We start from the raw sequence: 27384 nt of genomic DNA, 5'->3' as shown, positions 1-27384 counted from the left end.
ATACAGAAAATTACCGAACTAAACTCTAATCACAAGTGTAGATGAGCGTAATGGTGGTTTAAAGTGAGACGGGGACGGTGGGCCTATAGTTTGCCCGTTTACGATATTTACCTGTTAATTTATAGACAAGCTAGTAGAGATTAGAGTGAGAGGAGAGACGGTTGACGAACGTAATCAAAGTAAGGATGAAAAATAAGGATCTTCATGGAACATTAACATTTAACCATCCTAACTACTCGCCCTACAATCACTTAGAACTATGTCCTTAACTTTTCCGTCTACCCTTCCAACAAAGGCACACATCATGGTATTTTGAATTAATAAAGCATATCTAGAGAGAACTTTTTTAAAGTAAACGGTCGGATAGAACATTTAGACATCGAAAACCGCTATTCCTACATTGTTCCGATGTCTATTTAATAGAAATACAAATATATATATATATACCATTTATCTAGAATTTGCTCTCCCTCGATAACATAATCACATACAAAAGTTATATTTAATATAACTTCTTTTTTTTTTTTTAATCTTTTCGTTCTGAGTGTATTAAAGATTTTTTTAGGCAAAAAACTTTATTTTGAATGTTTAAAAAATGCACAACATTTAGCTCAGGTAGCTAAATCGCTTAAAAAAACATTAGACGTACGATAACAGTCAAAATATTATACTGTATAAATTATATTATTTTTTACTCGTTTATCATTGGCCATAAAAACGTATTCCGCTCATTTGAAAAATCTCATGTATTAAAAAAAAAATGTTTACCCCAACATAAAAATATTGAACTGTGTTTCAGGTTATTTCATATTTGCGTGGGTGATTCTTCGAAGTTACATGAGGTGTTTAAAACAGAAAATCATATGTGAAGCATCAAGAACTGCCGGACAGCCCTGTGTAAATGAAATGCATGGTAGCTGCTAAGACTTCAACGACATTTGCATTTAGCGAATGTTACTAAACATGTAAAAAGCAAAAAGAAATCTTCAAAAAAAAAAAGTTCCTACAAATGAATTATAATATTTTACAATGAACGCTGTCCTATACTAATATTCGGTGCCTATTCGTTTCATAATATGTTCCTAAATAATAACCAATTCTATTGTTTGTTTACTATTACTGCAAATTGCATACAACTATCCATTGTTATTAGGTACCGATTCAGTAGCCCAAATGGCAAATTCTAAAACAATGTCCGAAGATATTATCTGTAATTGTCTGTATCTATAGCTGTTTATACACGTCATGTTAAATTGTATTTTACTGTTATATTGGAATCACCACAGCTGTAACAACCCTCGTGTGATAATTTTACTAATGTCAAGGATTCCAACGCTCCCACAAAATAATGTGAAACCCAATTTTCTATCTAAGTATCGTATATTATATATTTTCTTATAATATTTGTCTCCAAGTGCTAGTTTAGTGTTTAGTTTACTTTTAGCCAGACAACGAACGATACCTAAATTTCTTTTAACACTTGTTTTCGATGGTCATTTAACTACATCTAAATTTACCAACCATAATGTTAAAATCTAGTGGTACCTATATATCCGATTGGTACCTACTATTAGAACCATGCGAACGTCCAAGGTCCGATGATAAACTCTTTTTATTTAAGATCAAGGCTTAAGTCTTACCAAAAAAATCAGGCCTCGTTTGACCAACAGCTCTCAAGGGTAAAGACTTCTAGGGTTTGGTAAATAATATTATAACGATTGTATGAGATTGCAATCTATTAACTGTTGAAATTAAATCAAAATTAACTACATGACTAAACTAAAAACTGAATTGGTCAAGTTTATGCCTCGGGCTAACTTTAGCAATGGCTACGGTATTTTCTGCACTTAACATAGCTACAACTACAGTATATTATAGCTATGAACATTAAAATCTAGGTAGTAGAATATTCAATTCTATAGAGATTAGCCGTATAAATCATACACTGTTCGCCACATATAATTCTTCATATAAAATATTGTAAATTCTAAATTTTATAGAGAGAAGTCTGTTAAACGTTATCACTAATTATTAAATTTTATTTAAAAAAAATGAAAGGTAAGGCTACTCCTGAATCTGAGTCTAACAGTTTAAAATTAAAAGAACAAATTAAATACAACATTTAATTATCTATTTGTACGATACACCCATATTTTAAGGTATATACACAATATTGTCTTTATTCAAATAAAAATTAAAAAATTATTTTTTAAAAAAGGTATTTAAGGGTATATTATGATGTAGTACAAATTGTAATCATTTAGGTTGAATTTTTAATTTTAGGTCATTGCTTGCATACCAAGTAAACATATATGAAACTATAAGTAATTGATCACTTCATTGATACAATGAAGGACCATTCATTACCAAATGATAATAAACTATCGTTGCAATTAATTTTTTCTTAATACCTAATCTACCGATGAAAAAAACCATAATAACATGCCAATTAGATAAAATATTAAAATTTATACTTACATTTAATTATAAGTTATTCAGTTTGATTATATTTGTATACCGATTTGCTGACTTGGCGAAAAACTATTTAACATTTTCCTTATACGACATACGTTTTGTTGACCTGATCAATATTGTCTAATCTGTTTATCTATTGAACAATATAACAAATAAATGATATGATTAAAAATATTTTTTCCTATTAACTAATAGAACAATCAAGCGAAGCCAGTTAAATCATATAAAATAGATTTATTAACCATTTAAACAAGAATTTTTAAACACAGAATTCTCCTTTTAAATACCTACATTGAAAAAGGTCGTATCATTGTGGAGTTTGTATTTAAAATTATTTAACTAGGCAATAATAAATACAAATATTATTAAAATATTCTTACGGCACAAGTTTTACAGTTCTCAAGTTCTGTAAAAACCTTTATATTATAATAACGTCAATAGTGTAAAAAAAAAAATGTTTACTACTAATAATATTAAATATTACAAACAATTTGTACAAATATTAATTTTTACATAACAAACGTTCTTATTGAAATGTAAATCAGTCATCGCTATCAGTGTCGTCCGAGTCTAAACTACTGTCTGAACTCGATATTTGTAATTTCTCTAGTTGATTTTCAATACTAGCATCATTATTTTTTAAAGTTTGTTCCAATATTTCCTTGTCTTCCATTACACTCATAGCGGCCATTTCTAATACATCTAAATCCAAGTTGACAAGTTCCTTGGTAATGTTGATATTATCATCAAATAATTGTGTAATATTTTCAAATTGTACACTGTTTAATTGTTGTACCCATATGCAGTAATCTTTAATATAGAGTTGGTTAAAAATGTATCTGGGTTCGTCAGAATTAAATATTTTATAAATATCTAACAAACATTTGAGTAAACATATGCAACCGTTTTCAAATATCTTACAAACATCATTTAGGACCATAGTGCTCAATTTCCAATTCCTATATAAAGGATAGCATAAACTCCGTCGTACACAAGAAGTGAGAGTTTCATCAAAGGTATTAAAACTTCGGAACCACGAAAGTGTCGATGACAGTTTATTGATAAGCCAACCTGACTCACAACTTTCATCGCCCATAAATATTCGAACATTGTAGCTATACGCATACATTATATCAACTAAAGATAAAATAGCTGATTTTTTATCCTCTTTACTCAGTATATAGTTTTTATTACCAAATTGCTTTAAAACGTCTTTTTCCGATTCATTTAAAGTTTTCGAGTTTTCAAACCAAAATGGTTTGAAATTTATAATTTCTTCAATTTCGTCTGGTTCTGCCATCAAATCAGCTAAATAATGGTCATCGGAAAAATCAACGAGTTCTTTAGCGATTTGTAATGATTTTCTTTGATCAAAGCTTATATCATCAGGATTTTGAAGTTCAACAATTTCAAAAAATTCATCGTTCAGGTTTCTGAAAGCATTTTGAGTTTGGTTTGCAAATCCATACTTCATACTGCTTTTGTTTTCATCAGATAAAGGCGTTTGGAAAAATTCACAATTTATGTCATCATCAGTTTCATCGTACGAACTTTCACCGAGTATTTCAATGGATGGGCTTTGAATAAGTGGTTTTTTAGGTGTAAGAAATTTGTTTATGAGATTTAAATCGGAGAAGTGTTCTCCGGGAGTTGCTTTGCTCAATTTGAAAGTATAAGTATAAGTATCCCAATCATAAGAGCCAGAAGAAGAATCGTTCTCGACAACTTCTCCTGGTAGATGAAGTCGTAAGTAATACGGGGAAGCATAAAATGTAAACTGATTACCATTTACGTCTGTATCAGTATCCGCCACATTAGCAAATCTAGCCTTGATTTTAATGAACAGATGATCAGCCGTTTGACTCAACTCGAAATTAGGTGTAAGCATTGTCGAATCTCTAAAACAAAAAATACAAAGTTAGTAATAGTATAAAATGTATTCTTAATTATAAAACTAACTACTAATTTTTTTATGGAAACTGAAACAAATTGATGAGTTATACAATTTTTAAATTAACTATTCTTGTTTTTAATAGACGATTAATTAAAATTAAATTATGAATTGTGTAAAAAATTAATTTCAAGGTTTTGGTTATATCTATTGAGTGTGGGGTGTAAATTAATACTTTTAGTGAACTTTTACCTATTTAACTCCAAACTTATGAAATATTTTACATATCTCTCAATTTTGAAACTAAAGAAATACATATTAATAATCGCTTTGCCTCTCCTCTAAATAATAACCAATTTGAATGAAAATTTTGCTAGAACATTTATTTTAGTTTACTATGTTAAAACAAATACGAGGTCGTTTTTAAAACAAACTTGTTTTTATATCATTCTTATAAGATGTATACTACTTAAAAATGTTGGTTATTTATATTTTAAATAAATGTGTTAAATTAAATTATTGCCATTTTTTTTTATACATACATATACATAATATATAAATTAATATTATACATTTTTTTATTTTCAATATGTTAAATTGTAATTTTGATTGTTTACACTAAAGTTACTTTCTCTTAATATATATTTTTGAGCTGTTTTGTAATTTAAAATAGAAACGATTAAGAAATAAAAGAAAAAAAGTGGTTATAGCAGATAAGGATTATTTTCTTGATAAAGATACACTATTTTAGCTTTGATCATAGCTGAGAAGTCACTGTTTTTACAATGTTTTTTTATTATTATTTTTTTTTTTTTTTGTATCTGGACCCACAATTACTTAAGCAAGAACAAATATTAGAAATTGTTTCTATAGGTACTTTATTGTACCAAAAATTAAAAAAATTCATCCCTTTCCTTTCAAAATCGAGATAATATCCAAACAATTAATATATTTTTTAACTTAAAGTTACGGCAGACTAAAACTTTTTTAAGTATTGTTTCAAAAATTGTATGGAATATTCTTTAGAGTTTAGATTAAGTACTAATGATAAACGTTGAAAAATAAACAAATTATCATAAACTTCTAGAAGGGGTAACAACTATTTTTTTATTTTATTTTTTTTAGCGATATTTAGGATTAAAAAAAAAAATAATTGAAAACTACACATGGACCGCAGTTAATTTCTAGGTTACATGTGAGTGGTGAGTGAATCAACAGTTAACGGGTATTTGAAAATATTTTCATTATACCTGTTGTTAATTACAATATATGAATAACAACAGCAACTAAATATTATAGGCACGAGATCAACTCTTAATCATAATCTCGCGAATACTCAAAAAAAAAATTTATAGAGTATTATGGCTTTTATTTTTTTGTTTTAATATACAACCTAAACTAACCATGTTTACACGGTTCACTCTGGACGATCATTTTGAATGAATTCACTAGAAATAAACCCTGTAAATATCAAAATTATCCATAAAGATCATTGGGGATAAACAACTTACAAGTTGGGTCAGGTCCACTTCAGTTCACTTTAGACGGTTCATCCAAAGTGATCATCCTGAGTGAACCGTGTAAACTCGACTTAACATTACAAATAATTTATTAGAACATCTCCACATGTACAAAAAAAAAAGTCATGAGAACAACAATTTTGTATATACTCACTGTTATTTTAATTTTTAACCGTTCCAGTTACAACCGGTACAAATAAATAACAATAATACACAACACTGAACACACGTTTATTCAAATATCATCATAAAACAAATTATTTTTTCATTTAAAACATTTTATCACGGTCAGATAAAACAATAAATTTGTTATCAATACAAACCATCAATGTGATACCACAGATAAGATAAATCATCTTATCTGTGGTGACACCTTATCACTGATAATAACGAACAGATTCAGAAATCATAATTCGGAAGGAGTGAATTGTTATAGCAAATAACAATTAACAATTAACAAGTTCTGCTGGGTTGCATAAAGAATTAATACATTTAATGAACCAAACACGGGCAATTAAACACCTTTTGGTTCATTAAACATAAATTTACACTCATTAGTCATTAAGCATTAATTAGCACTACCAAAATACATTTGAATTGTATGTTTTGAGGAACGGGCATGAAGTATTATCGTTTAATTTTATGAGGCCTGACAAGGTATGAAACAAATAAAAAACTAAAATTCTAAATAGGTACTACTTTACATATTACAGAGCAATTAAAATATTTCTTAACCGAACAATGTTGTTATTGAAACATTTACAGTTTATAGTAAAAAAACAACGATTTCAAAAAGTTGGTTAGTATCTTAAAATCATGTTTAACAGAAAATTAAATATTTAAAAAAATACTATTAAAAATCTCCTTTTTTTTTTTATGAAAAATATTTTTGTTAAAAATGTTTGAACATTTTTAAATCATTCATATTTTATTGCTGTACGAGTAACAATGGTTTTGTGGATAACATACACATAAACTGAGATCAACAGCAATATAAATAGTATTGAATTTGATGAATTATTTTTAAATAAATATAGTAGTATGAATATAAATAAATAATGCCAAGAAAGTGTCTATTAAAAGTTCTTATCATTCTGGATCAATTCAGTAGACCATTTTTTAAATTATAAAAATGATATATTATGAATAGTGCATATATTCAGAAACAATCTTTACTGGCTAGGTTATATGGCTCACTTCTCAACAAATATATCCGTACCCCAGAGCGAAGGGTATTAAGTCATAAAATGTAAATTTTTCAGGAGAGCAAAATACAATAATTATTTATAACTATTAATTAAATTAATTTAAATGGATAAACTTAGATGGGCTCATCTAAGAGTCCAAATGTTGTGAAAGGTAGATCGGTGAAAAGAGCGCAAATTTAAATCTAGGTGAACTAAAAAACTGGGAAACCAAAATTTTTGACCCGATACACTTGCTCTAAAATACAGATCTTGCATATACTTTATTTTTTCACCGATAAACCTTATCAAATTTCAGAAAAATCTAGAAGATAATAACAGCCTTTCAAAATTGTCCCTTAAATTAACTAATTTTTAAGCAAACTGGCACACTTTTGCAATATCATGAATAGACGCAGGGCATATAATTTACACCAACACTAATAGGTACTGTTAATTGTACTTTCGTTTAATTTGTATTAAACATTAATGCCTTAACAAATTTAATAATAAGATGTAATAAAATGAAATTAATAAAAGCAATATGTACACACAAAACATATATAAAAAAATAATAATATAATTAAAAAAAAATTAAGTATGTTGTTGTATTATAATGTTAAGTATAATTAAATAAAATACATGTTAACAATATATTATAAACTAAAACCCTGTATTTAAATTATTATGTCAATGTCAAGTGAATCACAAAATCATAAAAATAATATAATAAGTAATATGTAAATAATAATAAATATGACATTATAACTCATGTAAAAATAATTTAACTCACATTTGTGCAAAAGTAATAACTATGTCAACCAAAATATTTAATTTTTTTTTCTATTAAATTTATAACAAAAATTGATCTAGTAGCCATTTTTAATATTCTGCCAACTAATAAAAAAAATTTGAAATCGGATCGTGGATACTTCATAATGTTATAGTTAAGTTTGTAAAAAACTTGATGCTTTCCATTCCTCTTAATAATTGTCGTGTTAATTGCATTTCTCTGCTTCGTTTCTCCCAAGGTTGAACGGCGATTATAAGAAGTACATGAGTCGGTCCAAAGCAGGGTTAGGCGCTCCCGCCAATGTTTGGCCAGTGAAATATGCTAATTTATGTGCGAGTTGACAAGGTGCTGGTACACGAATAGTGCCCTACAACAAAACACATCATTTTTATTGGCTATCCAATTACATCATGCTATTGAATAATTCCAACAGTCTACTTACAGACCAATTGTAATACATGTGACATAATTTGTATGTTAGTGTTTGCATGTATTCAGGTTTGAGGTTTAAAGTATCCTCGATAACGCGGTAATGTGTAGGCGTCACAGTGCTATGTCTTAACTGTTGAGCAATGAGGTAAAAATCATACCTGAAATTTAAAAAGAGAAAAAAAACGGTATCAATAACTACAGAGTTCCATGTACTATGTTTATCTATAAAACATGATTCAGCGTTAGCCAAATATTAATTGAATAAAAAAAAATAAGACCCCTATATTTTTTAAATTGTCCATAAATTTCTATATTCCTTTAAAGCACACTTAATCGGGAATCGTATTTTTAGTTATACTCCAAAATTATAATACAATTTTACCAAACAATGTTTGGTTTTCTTTTTAATTTAAAAAAAATACTATTTGTACTCATTCCATACTTGAACTAGGTGTAACAAACACATTTTTTTTTACTTTTAAATGTCTGATTCTATAAAAAAAGTTTTATTAACTTTGAAAATGTCCATCTTTATGTTACACTCAATTTCAAAATATTTAAAAATATATAGGTAACATTAAAAATTGTTGAAAAAATTAAGAAATTAGTGGTTTCATTGGGCTTAAAAGATAAAAAGTTATTTGAACTCGTATATATTTATATATAATATATTAAACTATATAGATTTTGAGTTAAGACAAAATTGTATATACAGTATAAATAAACATTTCTATGTGTCAAGTGACATTATTTTTTAAATTATTTTGTGTAGGGCATTTTGCTAAATAAATAGTACAATATTTTTTTTAAATGCCTGAGAATTGTTTATAACTAAAGATTTATTATTTTAAAAATTGTATTTAAAAACTATGATAATGAAAAATTATTTACAAATTTAAATTTAAAAAAGTTAGGTTAGGTCAATCGACACTGCATTAAAAAGTAAAACAAGATATTAGCACATGGATTTTTTATGCTTTGAACAGTATTAAGTATAATATAACAACGGCGGCCTTGACCAAAAACACTAATTAATGAGACAACAGGCTGTTTTTTGCCCAAAATTTAATTTCTAGTTATTTGCTCTACCATTTAGGATTTGTATGCTCTTTCTAACATTTCAGCGCGAGGCCCTGGACGTGAGCCCCATCTGCTCCAGTGGGTCAAAAATCCAAAATGATAACATCAAATAAGGTATTATGTATGTATTAATCAAAAAATCTATGTAATAGTTCAAAGGCTTGGTATAGATATAGGTATTTTGTTTCAAACATACTACAACAAACTAAACAACATTTTATAATAAAAAAAATAACAAAATAATAATATTTTCTTACTTGGTAGGAACAGTTACGACACTATCAACGATTGTACCTGCTGGTGGATTTTGAAGCCCTTCTTTAGTAAAAAAACGGGCGGTTATTCGTTTAGTAACAATTAAAAACGCCATCGGAACAGAATTCTCGCCATAGAATTTTTTGCAGACAGCCTTAAATTACAAATAAATTTTAGTAACAAGTTGTTTGTTGTAAAACAATTTATTAAAAAAATCATTCACTTTTAACATTGAAACTTCGGTTTTATGCACATATGGTATTTGCCCTTCACCAACTCCATCTCTGTAGATTATTAGGTATTTAGGCAATTGATTGTTTACAATTCTATATGAGTGCAAAGCCTCTGAAATTATATTATACTTTAGAATAACTTTTAAGAGAAGAATTTGCTAACACATTTGCATAAGAATAACTTATCATAGTTTACTTACTACTCATACTAGTAGCAAAATGATTTGACAATTCTTCTCCGACTGCATGGGGCTCGACACAGCTAAATACAGAGGTATGCGAGTCGCCCAACGTGGCTATCAATGCTCCATAAGAGATTTTTCTACTACCCTTTAAGGTATGATACACATCAAAACCGACTATCATCATACCCTAAATAATTTAAATAATTTTTAGATAACATGGTAGGTTAATCATTTTGTGTTCTGTATACCTTCCTAGGTATTGCAACGTGCCATGGAGCACCTCCGATTTTACAATTCATCTGGATAGCGATTTTCGTGGCGACTGACAAATTGTTTTTTCTAACGTTTTTCAGTAACACCACTTGAGATGGTACTAAGGTAAAAGTTTACACAACATATTTTAATAAATGTACATCACACTCAAATTAACGCTTTGATGCGAAACCGTGCTATCAATGGTTAAGAATTATTAATTATAAAATATATTAACCATATTTTGGGGGTTTTCTAGCTTAAACATTCTTCTTAAAAACTAAAACCTTCGCATCAAAGCTAAAATTATGCATAGTTTATAGGATTAAAATGGGTTTTTACCAGCTCTGTCTATACACAATTTTCGTTTAATTACATTGTATAGCTGTCCACTAGGTGGGATTGCACAAAGTACCAACGTAGGATTGTATTCGTTTATTTTTTGTTCCAATTTAATTAAAACAGTATCACATCGAGTATTTGGCACTCCAACTCTAACAAAATAGATAAAACGTTAACATGTAATTTGTCGATACGTTGACATAAATCTCAATTTAATAAGAATAATACTTACATAACAGGTTGTGGTAATTTAAACGACATTCCTCTTGCTGCCTTTTCAAGAGACGAAACAAACACTTTTACATCATCGATGTCTTGCTGAGGGGCTAAAATAACCCAACATTTCATCAATGCACAAGCATACATTGGTTGGCTACGTACAAATGTAGTCCAGTCAGCTTCAGTGCCTCCTGTATATGATTTTGTGTTGCTAGAAATGTTTTCGTTCTTCAAAACACGAGCAGGCACTTCAACTAAAGTTTTACTGAATTTCAAGTCCCAATTCTTTAGTTCATCCACGGACTTCATCAAATAATTTACAACAAATTGAGTTTATTTCTAAAATAATATTTAAAGACAAAAACAAAAATTACTTACTTCTTTATTAGACACCAACTGTTCCATAAGAGAATAATAACGCTTGATACGCGCGTTTGGACTTAACTGTGTGTAGGCAGCCACATCTTTCATAACTTTAAAGTTATTTCTGTAATATAAATTATAACAAAATAAGATTAATTCTTTAAATACTGAATAGTTAATTATAGATTTTATTGTCGATGCCCAAGACTAAATTATTGACCAACAATAATAATTATATAATATAACAACAATGGTTATTGTTCAACATAACAGAATAATCAAATATAACGTTTTAATTGACATAATAAAGTACTGCAATACATTGTAATTACCGCAACTCATTGGTTAGTCCAGTAACTTTACAAAATTCAGGAACTAAATACACTAGAGTATCTTCCGCTCCGAATTGTCGCACAGATTTCTTTTTGTATTTCGATATCAACATTGGTTGTCTTCCACCCCGTATATCTAAATTCCATTGCTAAAAGTTTAACAAAACTCTATTTTTACAACAAAATTCAGTTACAACAAAATTAAATTGTCTATACTTCTTTATAATATTGCTGATACGATATTTGTGTGCCATCTTTTTTAGAAAATGTTGATGAAGGATCCGAGTTTTCATCGACATCGTCAATACGATATGACTCATTGTTGTACATAGTCATAACAGTAGTTCCAATAACGTTATTTTTAAACGCCATCTACAAATGTAAAATATTTAAATACAACAATAATAACTTAATGGAAAAAAAAGGCCAGCAGGATATCGGAAAATTCCCATTGGGCTAAAGTCTAGCCACTAGACAGTTTGTTTGTCTTCTAAGAGGGTAGGCTAGATACAAGGTTTAGTCAAACAACTAGTTCCTTAAAATAATTTTTTGTAGAAAATTTTAATATTTTTTTAAGTTAAAGTACTAAATACTGACAAATTATAGTGAATACACAATTTCCCGCATGTTTTCTAAATTAATGTATTTTTTTTTATTTTTTAAATAATGGTGAAGATAGATTTAGTAGGTCAAACTTACTTTTAAAGTTATTTAATAGGCCTTCGTATATTTCATTTTTTAGAAAAAAAAACAACAATTAAAGTAACATTAAGAAATTCAACTTAAATAAATATTAATTAATTTTTAGTCGGAAATTTTTGGTTAAGAATAAATTTACATAATATTTGTATTTTTCAAGTGGTGAACCCAATAAAAAATGTTGTTTTTTTTACAGAATTTAAGTATAGGTGGTACTCATGTATAAATGGGGAAAGCCTATGTGTAAGTCTATGTAGAGTAATATATAGAGTATGAAGATGAGGACAAGAGATTGATGGGATAAGACGAGTAATGACAAATATATTGTGACGTAGTAAACGAGGTTGAGAGTTTTAAGTATTCAGGATCTTATAGGTCTTTTGATCTTTTTTACAAAAGAACGATGGCTTTGATGAGGATGTAAAACATAGGATAAAGTGTGGTTTGTTCAAGTGGAGAGAAGCGTCAGATGTTTTATGTGATAAGAGAACTCCAATGAGACTTAAAGGTGAATTCTACAAGAGTGTTGTGACACCGACTATGTTGATCACTATGTTAGAAAATAGAACAGATAATGGTTGTAGCAAAGATGAGAACGCTTAGATGGATGAATGCAGTGCCGAGAGAAGATAGGATAAGGAACGATTACATAAGGGGTAGCATAGGCATGGCTTCGATAGAAGATGAAAAGAGAGAAAATAGACTGAGATGATTTGGGTATGTCAGATTTGGGTAGAAAGAAATCAGAAGCAGGTAGAATGGTAATAAATATAAACGTAGAGGGATAGGAATTTGGAATAGGAAAACCAAAAAAAGGTGGTTACAAGCGATTGAGAATATGAGGACTACTGGTGTATGAGAGGATAATATAAGAGATTGTGTTAATTGGAAGTTAAGAACAAGGGTGGTCAACTCAAATTAATTGGGATGAAGCCAAAGGAGAAAAATATTGCAACATTTCATTAACACCTAAATCTAACAATATAAAATACAAAAATTGAATTACCATCCATTCTGGATCCTTGTTTCTGGTAGCAGCATACTGATGGAAAATTCCTAATACTGTTTCTTGACGCATTACTCTTGTCGTTATATCCATACAAAACAATATTTGATTATTTTCATACCTTGCAATCGACGTCACGTATCCTGGCAAAAGTTGGAGTTTATGTTCTGGTATGTCAAACTAATATGAAAAAATATACATAAATTAAAACTAACAAATATTTGCTTTTAATTTAATATTTAGAATAATGTACTGACTTTAGCTTTCAGATCGAAAAAGTTTTTACCGATTAATTTCAAATCGATATACTGAATACATTTACGCATAAGTATACTGAACACTTGGATGTAAGCGTAATCACTATTATTCAAAACATTTGTGAACTTAATTTTTAAAGTAAACATCTTATTATCATGACGGCGTTGAGATGTCAATTCAAAAGACTGAAACAATAATAGTACAAAATTATTCAATACACCATACAAAAAACCACACATTTATTATTATACTACTTGCCTCAGGTTGTAATCGAACATTTGTAAAAATCCTAGTTCCATCAAATAAATAGCCACCACCAAAACGTTGACGATGCTGGCCTAACAAGTTTTTTTTTACTCCAATATGATCTTCTTCTGGACTAAAGGTAACATAGTACTGGTATAATTCCCAGGTTGTATGTGAAGTTATTGGAAAATAGTTTGCAATCAATTTCAGTTCAGATCCCATAGAACCTTATAAATCAATTACATTTTTTAATAAAGCTATAGACAACTCTACTAAATCATTTGTTGCCAGTAGTCAGGAGTAATCTATGGACAATTAATGTTTGACCAAAATAGAGCCAAAAGTAGAAAGAGTAGAAAAACTTCTGGCCAAAAAAATTAACATAAAGCATGAAATAGAAAAATTAAATCATATCATTGTGAAACCGCCAGCTTTTTGAGTTATCTAATTATAAATACAAACAAATATGAAGCTTATAATTAAAAAAATACAAATACCTCTTTTTCCCGTTTCACCTAAAGAAGACTCGGGGCGAGGTATTATGTAGTTTTCATTAGACTTATTACGATCACTTTTAAGTGGCGGACCAAGTGATACATTAGCATCTACACAAAAAATAAGACAAATTAAAATAATTTCAAAATACATTTTTTAGGAAGACTTATATCATTACACTATTATAGAATACAAATTAAATTTTACCTGCTGTTACTAACTTCTTTAAATCTCTTGTAACCTCATCCACCTAAAAAAAAAATGTTGATAATATATGTTTATAAAAATAATTGTTTTGCCAATTTATTTATTTTATTTTACTGGTGGCGTAGAAGTAGACGCATTTGGTTGAACTTGAGGTCTTGGTAGTGGACCTGGTGGGCGCATTACTGGCTGCGAATTATTTAGTCGAGGACCAACTGGTCGTAAGCCCCTTGGAATAGGAGGACATACTGGGCGTGAAGATATGCTCTGTCTTAATGACTTGCGATTAATATTATGAGCTCTACCTCTTGAATTTTGACCTCTTATTGGTCTTACACCCTCCATATTTAAACCTGTCAAACAAATTCTTCGATTAAATATTAAGATGAAAATCAATGTTCCGCTATTAATGAAGTCAAGATCACAACTAATATTGAAAATAGTTATCACCAAAAATCTTATTCATCTTAAATTATAATCCTTTTGCATAATTTAACTGTTAGTTAGAGTTAAAAGGGCATTGACTATGCAGAACACATTCTATTTATTCATGGTGGTTTCAAAGCCGAAAACACTTATAACTAAGTCAACAAAAGATTATTTTTTGAAGAACATTTTTAAATCTGTTTTAGCTTTAATTCAGCTAGATGAGCTTGATTAAAATCGATAAATAAAATTGAGTTGCTTAAGATAAAAACTTGTTTGCTTGGTGCCGTCCCTTCATTTTGTTAAACTAAAAATATCCTAGGTTAGCAGGCTACAGTCTAGGAGGAGGTCGCAAAACAGTATAAGAGGCACGAAAACCTGTGACCTCCTCTTAGACTGTAACCTGCAAACTTAAGATATTTTTAGTTTAGCGGAGCGAAGTGAAGGCGTTGAGCGAGCAAGTGCCAAAACACTCGGTGACCTGCTGTCCTATAGTGGGACAAGTAATTGCTTCATTAATAAATGTGTAGTGTTAATTCTTTTATAAAAATGTATAACAATTACAACCCGTTTAAAAAAAAATATTAATTTAAAACATACATCATGAAATGAGCTGAACAATATTTGTTTATTTCATTTCATAACTATCAATCAGCATTTCTTAAATACCAAAAAAAAAATAATAAATAATATTTTATAGGTATTCCATAATAAAAATTGTACTCGAAAATTAGATTATTTAAAAAAGTGATAACTAACAAAACTTGAAAGGGTTTATTAGATAATAACATTGCATATTTTATTTTTATACCATTATTATGATTTAAATATCGGTGCCTACTAGAATACTTCACAAAAAATTTATTGAGCCAATGTAGTACGAGCGACTAATTTAAGGTCTGGTATGATAATGATATAATTGAAAAGTTCTCCGGACAAAGGGCACATATTATGTAAAATGACGTCTTTGAAAAAAAGCCAAATAAAGTTTGTCAACACTTTTATTGTAAAAAAATGTATTAAAATCGTTAAGACTAAAGACCTTAATAACATAATTAATTACCTAATGAAATTATGTGACATATGGGTTTTTTCAAATTATTTCTCTAATAATATGGAGCTTTATGTGCACTTTTTCCGAGGAACAAAAAGTTTTCTTAAACTTTTTTTAAAAACGACATTTTTAAAAAAACAAAATTTTGTAAAAAATAAAAACTAAAAATATATAATCGTAATCAAGATAAGCATTAAGTTTATCTATCACCAGCACGAACTAAGGAGTAAGGACTGGAAACGGCCGCCCATTAATTAGAATTTAGCGACTGTGGTGCGATCTATCTGAGATGCAAAATATTTCATCGATGCCCGGCAAAATTCAATAGCATAAAATCTTAGTTCGTGATTATCAGAATAGTTATTTTATAAATGCCTCAAAATTATACATCCTATGCAGACAGTTCCTATAGTAAAAAGACTCTTAAATATATAATTTTTTAGTAAAATGTCAAACTTTGAAATTACATCACACCGTAATAAAAAAATTTAAGAGCCTGTAACTTCTTAGGGCTTAGGGCTTGAACTAAAAGTAAAAAGATGTTATGCGTAGTTCCAAAATACGGTATTTGAAAAATTCAAGTTCTTACAGCTCATGGTAAAAAAAAGTCTCCATTACCAAACTTTTACCAGATGTTCTGTATTATAGTACTGTACTTTTTCGGTGGACAGGTTAGGATATGTACATATATTTACTCAGTCAGTGTCCTTCACAGACATATACATACTACAGACATATACAGACATGTACGTACTACAATATATACAGATACAGGATGATCAATTTATCGTGAACCACTCACTCTCACTCGGTTTAATTACTTATTTAATTTATTTTTTTTTTCATAATGTTTTTATACAATACAATCTCAATTTCTCAAATTTTTTTTGTTTTTTCGACCCTCCCAACTTAGTTTTTTTGATAGCAACTTTTGAAACTTTAATTGTACCTAACGCATACATTTTATTAACTTTTTTATTTGAGAATAATGTACTAGAAATGTTGACAGGTCGATAACCGGTTTTGGATAACTATTTTTAATGTTATAAGAGTTTAAAAGTTATGATGGGAGGGGAAGTGCGGTTGGGAAATGCGCGCAGAAAAAAATAATACTACACTTCACCTTTCTTCCTGCCCTGAACTTGAAACTTTAAAAAACTCACGTGATACCACTACTTAAAACCCCATTTTACCATGTACCTATTACACATTTCAGTACAGCAATAACAAATTTAATTCATTTAAAACGAATTTACAATAGTGTGACAACAATCGTATTTATCAAAATTATTAAATAGTTTTTTTTTTAAGTAGTTTTGAACGATTCTTGGGCATCTTTAAATGGGTTTTATCAGATCTAAGGAGCGAATCGTTTTTTTTTTAATTTGTTTAATTACAAACCTATCTAAAACCGTATAAATGAAAAACGACAAAATCTTACTTGAAATTATAAGCAATGGCAATGAATCCGTACGTCGAAAATTCAAACGTTGTATGTTTCTTTATGAAGTGCGTTCAACAAAATTAACTGAAAAAAAATGTGCCCGGTAGATTTATACTATTTTATATATTATAATAAAACAATCGCATGTAATTACAAAAAAAAACTAACTTCAGTAAATAATATGAAAGACATTTTACCACTTGGCGACCGACGACCGACAAATACCTTATCCACAAACCTAATGAAGTCTGTGCACTGTGCAGACATTGCAGAATGCTACTGGCGACTTGTTGCCAACGGAACAACAGCTGCAGTGGTGGGGGTTCTACTTTCAGCAGAATTTGGAATACTGAAACCAAATAAACGGTTCACAAATAAGATCCCTTGTAGAGCCTAGATAGCATTATCTAACAAATTGTTTATACAGCCCTTTTTATTATTTATAATAACATGAGCAATAATACTGCTTACTGTAACATATTATGTAAATACATATATATATATATATATATATATATATATAAATCAGTGATTTAAAATCACTAACTAGAGTAATCTTCGAGTAAATTCTGCTTAACAGACATTTGTTTACAACGATACCTTTTTTAACAACGTTTTTTACAATATTAACTACTATCCGGTCACCCGTCACACTCATGATTATTTTGTTTTGATATTATTTCCCCAATATTTTTCATATCACCGATAGCCCGTTATAGCGTTAAACCTACCAATGCCAATTTAGAATGATTTTCAAATAAAAAATGTAAAAAACTATACGTGTCTGGTTCTATTAATATTTGTTATAAAAAAATAAAATAATTGGTTATATTATTGTCAAGTTTTAGCGCATACAAGTGTACCCCCTTGCATGTAGATTCTTCTTTCTGTAGATTACACGGTACAAAAAATATTTTGAAAAACACATTTTTCAAATTTTAATACTATAATATTTGTAAATTATATTTTATAACGAGTAAATTAATCTGAATCTGCGAGCGTATTCATTATTTGCATTGTAAAATTAAATCGGTCGTTTGAGAAACGTCAGAATTTTTTTTCGATGGGAGGGGGGAGGTGTTATTTAAAAAAATATAACAAATGAATTTGTTTTTAATTTTGAGTGATGTACATAATTATAAATTGTATATTATATTACTTTTATACATTGCTGTATTACATTTATAAAATGTTAATTGCTGATTATAGAAAAAAAAAGAAGTTAAAATATTTTAAAATACATTTTTTAATTGTATCTAAATTTATTTAATTTTTCGTTTTGATGATTTGGAAAGTTCATTTACGACATCATTTATTTCTGTATAGATGATGTTTTTATCTTACGAAGATGTCGAGCCAAAATATTTAAAAATGTTATTTTTTGATTCTTTGCTCATTTAAATAATATAAAATAATTAATAAAAAACTAACAATAAAATCTGAAATTACAGTTGTTGTTCTGCGTTTGGTGTAAACACTAAAGACTGACTGTAATTTGTACTGGCATTTCAGCATAGACAATACTTTTATGAAAAAAGCTATTTTAACTATAAATGTAGTCGCTGATTTTCCTTGCAAAGATATGGTAACTTCATTATGTTCACTGAATATATTTTAAATTTGCATATTTGTTATTTCTATGAGTCATTACTCATCGCAGATTTTACGAGCGGTGGCGTTATCGACATGGGTAATAATAATAATATTATCATTATTCATTTATCATAATATACATCTGTCTAGACGGGCCGGCCCTAGCTTTTGCGGGGCCCTGGACAAAATAATTTCCCGGGCCCTTTTTCCAACATATACGTTTAAACAAAATACCAATGTTGTAATTTTACATCAATATAGTTGTATATATATCATTACTACTATACATTTAGATACTTTAAATGTTATGCAGCTTAATAAGTCAATTTTATACTATTAGGTACTTAAACTCTATAAAGAAATGCGAGTATGACACGCTAGCAGTAAATCTAATCACAACAAAAATCCTCCAATAATATAATAATAACACGATTTTTTAAAAAATGTAAACATTTTTGTTTAAAATCTAAAATTTTAGAAAAATGCCCTACATAGTACAAAAATTATGCCCCACGCAGGGCCTAAACATGATATTTAGTTAATAGGCAATAATGGGCATGACTGGGACAAATTAACCAAATTACTTTAATTATTTGACAGTATCGACTACTGATAAAAAATTACGATAAAATTGTCCGCGTCACAACGTGTACTTTTTGAGTATAAACACTTAACCGTTTGCCATTTGGTCTAGATATAGTGCTTAGTTTTATAATTATTGTACTATTTCTTGCTCCTACACAGTCCCTGTTGTTTTGAAAAAATATGTCCTCATATTTTAAAGTTGTTATACAATAATAAATATTTCTGTTTAAAAAAATTATACTATCAAGTTAAATATGGAGGCTGTTTAGGATAATGATTAAGAATAGATTGAAGGATTTATACTTCGTCTTATTTTGTAAGTCGCTAAAATTTATCAGTCAATTTATAATTTTTATAATTTGTAGTACATATATAATATTTATTAAAGTAGTTTTTTGTATTAATTTGTAATTATTTCTTTTGTTTTTAAATCGTATAATTTTGTTTTATTTCATTAAATTGACCAAGACGAATTCTTTCATTGTATACATCAAATATTGACAAATGAACATGCCATCTAGTTTTGGAAATATCGAGGAATATAAAATAAGTCTTTATTTCTGATATTATGGTTATTTATTTTAAAGTAAATATTGGATAACAGGGAGGCCGGAGGAGTCGTCAGTATTATTATAAAGTAATTTAAATGGTAATCTCATATAATGAACTTTTAAAGGTTTTAAATATAAATAATTAAGAATATCTTCAGAGTGAGGGAGTCTGTATAAATTGCATTTAAAACAAATAAAACGAAGAATATTAAGAAAACTTTTTCAATATGATAACTAGGTATGACCCAGACTGGAAGTATATTCCAGTTGAGGAGATAATGGAGATAAAAGTAATTTTAATGTGAAAGGATCATTGAAGTGGAAGTAATTAAGGGAATTCATTCATTGTGAATATTACGTGGATATCAAATAAAAGTTTTGAATCAAAAATAACTCCAAAATATTTAATTTGGGTGGATCGAAACAAATTTTAACCAGATTAAGTATAATTAAAGGAAATAAAATATTGCTTTTTATAAAATAGATGCTGTAAAATTTATTTATATTAAGGAAAATATTATTTGATATACACTATAATTTTCGCTGTATAAACACTTTAACCGTTTGCCATTTGGCCTAGATATATTGCTTAGTTTCATAATTTTATTATTTCTCGCTCCTACTACAATAACATAATATACATAGGTAATTTCAGAATACATGAGAATATATTATGAACATTTTATGGTCATAGTTTACCTAATTATATGTTCATAATAAATACTTAAGAAATCCATAAAGGGGTATGTGGAACCTCTGGTATACACCACACACACGGGACACGTAACTTAACAAATTTAGGTCAGATCAGATGGTGTTTGATCCGTAGTGATCATTCTTACGAGACAAACTGACAAAATGTGATGTTAAGAGCCATATGCTCATATTAGCGAATTTTTAAAGAAAGTTATGCTCTTGCAGTCGTTCAACATTAAAAAAAAAAAAAATTTACCGTAGGCATACTTTAACTGTTAACAGATCAAGTCAATACATCAGCCATCAGGCACCTAAACCATTTCCTACAGTATTGTAATTTCAACTGTACTGTACACGTAATAATTCATAATTGTTATGTTGGTGTCATAAAAGTGTCATACGCACAGTGTATTGTAATACATATTAATTAATCAAGGAAAAAAATATGGTGCTTTTGACCTATAATTAGGTAAAATACCTACAATATGATGAAATAATTTACATAGGTACATAGGTGGGTTATGCACTCCCACGGGAAGGGTTCTTTTAGAAGACCAACGGACTAGTTACCTTACACAATAAATTAAGCCATACTGGAAAACCAAATTAATAAACACAGTGCGCATTGTATCAATGGGTAATTTTGTATTTAATTTGTTGTATTTAGAGATAATATTATACATCAATTCCCATTGGAAGTTTTCTAATGAGCACTGATCGTACCGACTACTTTTACAGTATTTATACGCATTTACATGGACGTCATCCGTTTCCCGCTACCCAATCATATCGTTTTAAAAGAAAACCAACGCCGCGGTTGTGACCATCTGTTGCGGCTATTTCCACCTGCACAACGAGCAGATGTATTATTAATAAATAATTTGAATCAACGTTTTTTGTAGTTGTAACAAATAGTGTACATTTTGGCTTGAAAACGTTTCAATCCCCGATTATCAGTATTAATTACTTGTACGAAATGTATTCAATCATATAGGTATGTCTGACATAAACGAACTTTAGTTTATATCGTTTCAAAAGACATAACTTAACCTTCAAATGTTTTTACAAGTTCAAAACCGGTTAAGCTTGATAGAACTTGGCTATCCAGTATGTCAAACAATTTGCATTAGTATTTTTTTTGGCGAATTTAAGTGAATTACAATCTCAAGATTTTGGGTATTAACAATGTTTTTTTTAAACAGTTAATTGGAAGAATGATGATTCTAACAAAAGTAGCCATAAAAATACAATCCTAGAATTCAACTTCCAACATTGTCGTATCGTTAGGAGTTATTGCCAAAAGGTCATCGAAAAACAAGGTCCATACATGGCCCTTTTTTTAATATTTCAACCAAAGATAAAGATAATGGTTGAATTATAGTTTTTATTTTATACATTAAATTAAAATTGAAATAAATAATAAAAGTAAACATTTATACTTTTTCGTTAAAATTTAAATATTGATAAGTGATAACAATTAATTTAAGCTGATTATCAAGGCTCAATTATTATCAACCAAGCCTTTCATTATCACGAGTAGTGATAATGTAATACCAATAACAGTGTTTACTTTTTATGCCGCCGTTCGCGAGGTTGTTATTATTATGATATATAAATTTAAATTATCAAACGAAATACAATTTGCAAACCATGGAAGTCCGTACAATTATAAATTTAATGTCGAATATGACTTCTACCAATTGTTCCGGTAAGTTTTATAACATAAAATATCATAACGCTATGTTAGCCCGAATGTGTTGATATCGGTTCAGTTTGTAATACAATTTCAGTAGTTTCAAAATTGAACTTTGTTATGCCAAAATAAAGTATAATTTTCCAGACAAACAATTAGCTTAAAATTTTTAAAGCTAATACATATTTTTTGATGTGAACACATCTGTAAATTCAGTGCCATTGCTACGAAATGAGTGTTACTAATACATTTTTTTTAATATATGGGATGTAATAAGGCGTACAGTCGACAGGGTTAGATTGTGACAAATCACTGTAGTGTCATTTGATAGATCGGCTTAAGCTCTTAAATGTACTTCCTTAGAATTGCGCCACATTGGGAGCTTGAGGCTAAACTACTGGCTCGATTTACTTGGTTTTGTTTGAATTTGTAGATCAATCCTCGAGAAAAGACAGCAAGATGTATTCAGATAAATATCTCCAGTTGTAGATCTGACTGTAACCTAATAGTTTTTTTTTTAACGCCATTATAATTGTTTAAAATTTTAAAAATTTATTGGTCGATAATAATCGCATGCATTACATTTTTTAGAAGATGGTATTTTAAAAGTCATTGAAAACAATTTAAACAAAGTTCTTTCTATTGATCCTACTCTTGGTTCACACAATAAAGACAAAGAACAAAGTAAAAGGTAATCATTTTTACTACTACATTTTTATTATTATTTATGTATTGACAAGTTAAACACATTTTTCTTTTCTAGGTTTTGTTATGTTTCTGTAAATATTGATCTACTTTTTCGCTTAAAAGATTGTTTGCGTAATTCTCAAACCAATGATACTGAAATTTTATTAAGCGTTACTCAATGTACTACAGTAACTAAATGTATAGATTATGTAGTTGGTTTGGGCTTAATACCATGCTTTGTACCAGCATTGTGGGCACCGTTTAGAAGTACGCGAGAAACCGTTATTAAATTCACAGAGGATATTCCGTCTAACATAGTAATAGTCAATTGTGCTTTATTTAAAAATATTACTATATTTTGCAATAATACAACTTATTTTTTATGTTGTTATTTCAGAAATATGACGAGCTGAATTATGTTATGAATGCATTTGTAGATTTATTGAAAGAACCAACACTCAATAGACTAATTTTGGCTACTCAGGCTAAAGCTTTGTTTGCAGGGTTGTGTCAGTTATGTTGGTTACCAATTGCTAAACCGGGTACAAAAATTGCTATTGAAAATTCAATTAATGAACTGAAATATGAACAACTTATCAAAGATCAAAATTATTATAAAAATATATTTAAACAACTGATTTTACAAGATCACAACCCTTTGATGATAAGAGAAATGATATTTATAATTGGACAAAAGGTCATTTTAAATTAATGACAACAAATTATCAGGAATTATAATCAACTATAATTAAATGTTCTAGGATTGTCAAAAACATTTAAGAATTAGACTAGGCGAAGTATTTGGGGATATGTTCAGTCAGCAAAATGGAATCAAAACATTACTCGGAGTGGCTTGTGATTTGATCTCTGCAGAGCCTACGCACAATTTTTATCAACATGGACTTCACGAATGGTCGAATTTGTTACATTCTTATTTCACTAAATCAAAGTCAAAATATGTATCATCGATTGTTCCTCAAGTAAATAACTCGATAATATTTTCAGATTAAAATTAGTTTTCACGCGTTACTAATATCATTATATATTTTAGATTTGGCAACTGTTGAGAACTAAAACAAAATTGCACGAAAAATATTTTCAAAGTATAGCGGTTTACTGCATGCATCTAATGTATGAAGAAGATTGCAATGAGTTTTTCACCCATTATATGAATCCAATGGTAGATCAGTTGAAAAACAAAAATAAAATTAATGTTGAAAATCACTCGGTGTCTCAATGCATTAGTGATCTACATATCAGTTTTTTTAAATTCAAAGATAAAATGTGGTCACTAAGTCCAAAGTTGTTGACGACCGTTGCCGGTACAATCTACAATATATACATTACAACAGCGACTAGCGTCTATTACCAGAAATCGCTGCTAGAAGATTTAGTGTATTTTATATTGGTACATTTTTCTGACAACAGAGATGTTTTAAAATTAATCATTTTCTCCCAATATCGAATTAGCGTTATATACAATGACTGTGATGGAGATATAGCTGTTAAACATGAAATAAGGGAGCATCAATTGTACCTTGAAAATGAAATAGATATGGTTTTGAATCTTATGGAAAGGAAAAATGATTTAGCGTTGATGAAAACGATGTTTACGACATTTTTAGACATGTACGCCGATTCAATGTCAAACGAATATTCAGTTATGGAAAGACTAGTTATTGTCAAGAGTATTCAATATCTAATAGAAAAAGATGAAGTTCAGCAATCCATATCCAAAGATCCTTCAATGGTATTGAATTTAATCCAATCGTTACTAAAAAATTGCTCTGAAGAAGAAACATTTGATGTTCAAGTACTATCTATTACGCTAATGATACTAGGAAGTATATTAGAAAAAAACAATAAACAAATTATTGGCTCGCTAAGTGGATACACAGAATATTTAGTAAAAATTGCCAATGTTATGGAGGATGGAATTCTAAAAGACATGGTGCTGGAAACAAAACAAAAAATTCAAAATAATTACTCTAAGAAGTCTGAAAATGAAAAACGTTCAATTGACGATATACTGTTTAACACTAGAGACCCGTTATTGCCGTGTAGAGCACATGCTTTAATCGAGTTAAAAAAATTGGTGGAGTCTAGAGATAAAGATGTACTAGCAAAGAAATCAACTATTTTAGTAGTAGTGCAAGTATGTAAATTAGATATGAGTATGTTATCTTCTTCTTCATTGTCTTAATATAAGCCATTAAGGCTTTTTGCCACAACCATTCTTCTCCGTTTATCCTTATCTATCACCACTTCTTTTCGCCATTATTTATTGCTAGCATTTTGTAAGGCCTTTCAGATTTTTTAGATTTTCATAAATAGACGGAAATTGTGTTGGGCGCTCTGGAGTCTCTTTCTCTTTAGGGTCCATTTTACATTTTTTGGATAATTTGTTCTTAAGTCCGCCATACATGTCCTGTACAACTTTCTCTTCTATTTTTCAGTATTGCTTACTTGACTACAGGATACAATGAAAGATTTAATAAATAAGTCAGTATTTATAATAAGTAGTTAATAAGTCAATTCATGTTCCACCGGTATTAAAAAAACTGATTTTTTAACAAAAAGTTCACTATAGACACAGTTAAAATGCTCTAACTCTATCATCCTGGTTGTGTTATCATTTTAATTTTTATTGAAAATTATGTAACCCAATTATAGATCTGAAAAAAGTCTTTGCCAATTTTTGCATTGAGGTCTTCCAGCACAATAGTAACTGTGATATTTAAGAGTAAGTCATACACCACTTCTAATTGGGTTTAGAATTCATTTTTTACCTCATCATCTTTTTCTTCCTCTGGGGCATAACAGTTAACTAATTCGGTGTTAAACAATTTACTTTGAACATTTGAGTACCATTATGCTCTAAGCTACCATCCTAATAATATGTACATTGTAAATGTTTTAATGTTGAGTTAGTCGCATTATGACTATAACGTTAAAAATTCTTTATACTTTCAGGAAAACTTGAAAAATGCTGATTCTTACTTGTATTTAAGCGCTATATTCACTCTCTCATCTTTATGCACGTTTTGTCCCAACGACATTTTACCAATACTTTGTGAAGAATACTGCATGCCTGATAACTATAATCACTCGGCCGAAACTCGTTTGAAAATTGGTGAAGTCCTAATGAAGACCGTTCGATTACTAAGTAAGTAAATATGTTATTCGTTACTAAAACATTTTCACAAGTTCTATACTTTTTTATTTAGATGAAACTATACCATTGTATAAGAATAGACTTTTGAATACTTTTATGGCCGGTGTTCGAGATAACGATCATTTAGTCAGAGCATCGAGTCTATCAAATCTAGCAGACCTGTGTCGTCTTTTACGTTATAACCTGGGCTCTATAGTATCCGAGGTTGTAAGCTGTGCAGACTACATTTTACGTTTTGACCCCGCAAATGAACCTCGACGGGCTGCTGTTCTTTTGTTACAGCTTATTATAGAAGGTGCAGACACAGAACTGCTCGAGGTATACTATTCTTGTTTAATCACACTTGAATAATAGATAATTATACTGTTTTATTTTGTTTAGATATTGGGTAGTAGTATAAAAGAAATTTACAACATGTTGAAGTTTCATTACAGCCACGACAAAGATGAAACTGTACAATTACATGCAGAAATTGCAATTGAAAAACTAAATAAGATAATGAAATCTTTATTTCTAAATAAGGTTGATACCAAAAAAAATATATAATATTGTTTTAAAATTATTTTAAATTTAGATGATTCTTATTTATAAGTAAATGTAAGTATGATAACTAATATATTACTGTTTTTTTATACTAGCAAACAATAACATTTTTCCAATGTTACATTATGTGCAAGAACTTATATTATATTTGAAAACTCATTAAGTGTAATCACTGATATTTATTCGGTTAACTAAACATAATGATGAATATTATTCTTACTATAGTATTAGTATTATTATAATATTGATAATTCCTATCATTAGCTTTAATTTTTATTTGTATCTAAAAGACTGAATTGTACATATTATGTCATGTCATTTTTCCATCGTATTGGAAATCGATGCTTGCTTCTGTAAAATGAATAAAACTGTTTTTATAATAAATAATTATAAATGGTTTTAGTTCGACTTCATAAATGTATGATATTTGTCATTTGTGATATGTTTATGAATGGTTATTGGTTGATGAGTGC

At 28.9% G+C, this 27384-nt stretch overlaps 4 protein-coding genes across 14 annotated transcripts in view; 2 read left to right on the top strand and 2 right to left on the bottom strand.

The window, feature by feature from the left end:
- The window catches only part of LOC126844831 (uncharacterized), a 28214-nt gene extending 27290 nt beyond the window's left edge, over positions 1–924 (top strand). Inside the window, exon 6 of the mRNA XM_050583254.1 lies at positions 800–924. Within this exon, the coding sequence (XP_050439211.1) occupies positions 800–924 (125 nt within the window). The remainder of the gene's footprint in view (positions 1–799) is intronic.
- Positions 925–2769: 1845 nt separating this feature from the next.
- LOC126844262 (protein SHQ1 homolog) lies at positions 2770–6168 on the bottom strand. 2 transcript variants are annotated; one of them, XM_050582316.1, is made up of 3 exons: positions 6041–6164; positions 5878–5956; positions 2770–4373 (listed from the first exon to the last, which is right to left on the bottom strand). In XM_050582316.1, the coding sequence occupies exon 3, from the start codon at positions 4361–4363 to the stop codon at positions 3017–3019; it is 1347 nt and encodes a 448-aa protein (XP_050438273.1). In that variant the 5' UTR covers positions 4364–4373; positions 5878–5956; positions 6041–6164; the 3' UTR covers positions 2770–3016. The 2 variants fall into 2 exon arrangements, with proteins under 2 accessions (XP_050438273.1, XP_050438272.1); XM_050582315.1 differs by lacking the exon at positions 5878–5956 and having other exon boundaries at positions 2771–4373; positions 6041–6168.
- A 1579-nt stretch (positions 6169–7747) lies between these two features.
- On the bottom strand, positions 7748–17636 carry LOC126844218 (piwi-like protein Siwi). Of its 8 annotated transcripts, none has more exons than XM_050582228.1 (19): positions 15954–16143; positions 15680–15855; positions 14582–14817; positions 14468–14510; positions 14263–14370; positions 13778–13992; positions 13519–13704; positions 13262–13441; positions 11773–11928; positions 11557–11705; positions 11240–11348; positions 10875–11164; positions 10643–10794; positions 10297–10421; positions 10064–10235; positions 9854–9975; positions 9633–9784; positions 8310–8453; positions 7748–8230 (listed from the first exon to the last, which is right to left on the bottom strand). In XM_050582228.1, exons 2-19 carry the CDS (start codon positions 15684–15686, stop codon positions 8185–8187), a joined length of 2592 nt encoding a protein of 863 aa, XP_050438185.1. In that variant the 5' UTR covers positions 15687–15855; positions 15954–16143; the 3' UTR covers positions 7748–8184. The 8 variants fall into 8 exon arrangements, with proteins under 8 accessions (XP_050438185.1, XP_050438182.1, XP_050438177.1 ...); XM_050582225.1 differs by lacking the exons at positions 15680–15855; positions 15954–16143 and adding exons at positions 17386–17472; positions 17557–17636 and having other exon boundaries at positions 7750–8230; positions 8306–8453; XM_050582220.1 differs by having other exon boundaries at positions 7750–8230; positions 8306–8453; positions 15954–16142.
- A 4765-nt stretch (positions 17637–22401) lies between these two features.
- On the top strand, positions 22402–27052 carry LOC126844336 (transport and Golgi organization protein 6 homolog). Of its 3 annotated transcripts, none has more exons than XM_050582463.1 (9): positions 22402–22521; positions 23098–23197; positions 23270–23510; positions 23591–23890; positions 23955–24173; positions 24245–25348; positions 26167–26359; positions 26421–26686; positions 26750–27052. In XM_050582463.1, exons 1-9 carry the CDS (start codon positions 22464–22466, stop codon positions 26912–26914), a joined length of 2646 nt encoding a protein of 881 aa, XP_050438420.1. In that variant the 5' UTR covers positions 22402–22463; the 3' UTR covers positions 26915–27052. The 3 variants fall into 3 exon arrangements, with proteins under 3 accessions (XP_050438420.1, XP_050438422.1, XP_050438421.1); XM_050582464.1 differs by having other exon boundaries at positions 22440–22521; positions 23101–23197; XM_050582465.1 differs by lacking the exons at positions 23098–23197; positions 23270–23510 and having other exon boundaries at positions 22407–22521.
- The last annotated feature ends 332 nt before the right edge of the window (positions 27053–27384 follow it).

Source organism: Adelges cooleyi, unplaced genomic scaffold, assembly GCF_023614345.1.
Source record: "Adelges cooleyi isolate 19-005CV unplaced genomic scaffold, UGA_ACOO_1.1 ACOO_flye_CR_arks_rails_tigmint_CR_PRNA_651, whole genome shotgun sequence".
NCBI classification, from domain to species: Eukaryota; Metazoa; Arthropoda; class Insecta; order Hemiptera; family Adelgidae; genus Adelges; species Adelges cooleyi.
The sequence above is the reverse complement of the archived record's forward strand: the minus strand, read 5'-3'. Positions and strand labels throughout refer to the sequence as shown.

Excerpts from the sequence above, each read along its gene's own strand:
- LOC126844262 (XM_050582315.1), bottom strand. The coding sequence starts at position 4,363 with ATGCTTACACCTAATTTCGAGTTGAGTCAAACGGCTGATCATCTGTTC.
- LOC126844218 (XM_050582220.1), bottom strand. Across the intron at positions 13,993-14,262 it reads AGGTGAAACGGGAAAAAGAG|GTTCTATGGGATCTGAACTG; the intron begins GTATTTGTATTT and ends TTGATTTATAAG. Across the intron at positions 9,785-9,853 it reads CCGAAGTTTCAATGTTAAAA|GCTGTCTGCAAAAAATTCTA; the intron begins GTGAATGATTTT and ends TTGTAATTTAAG.
- LOC126844336 (XM_050582463.1), top strand. The coding sequence starts at position 22,464 with ATGGAAGTCCGTACAATTATAAATTTAATGTCGAATATGACTTCTACC. Across the intron at positions 24,174-24,244 it reads TATCATCGATTGTTCCTCAA|ATTTGGCAACTGTTGAGAAC; the intron begins GTAAATAACTCG and ends TATATATTTTAG. Across the intron at positions 26,360-26,420 it reads GAAGACCGTTCGATTACTAA|ATGAAACTATACCATTGTAT; the intron begins GTAAGTAAATAT and ends TTTTTTATTTAG.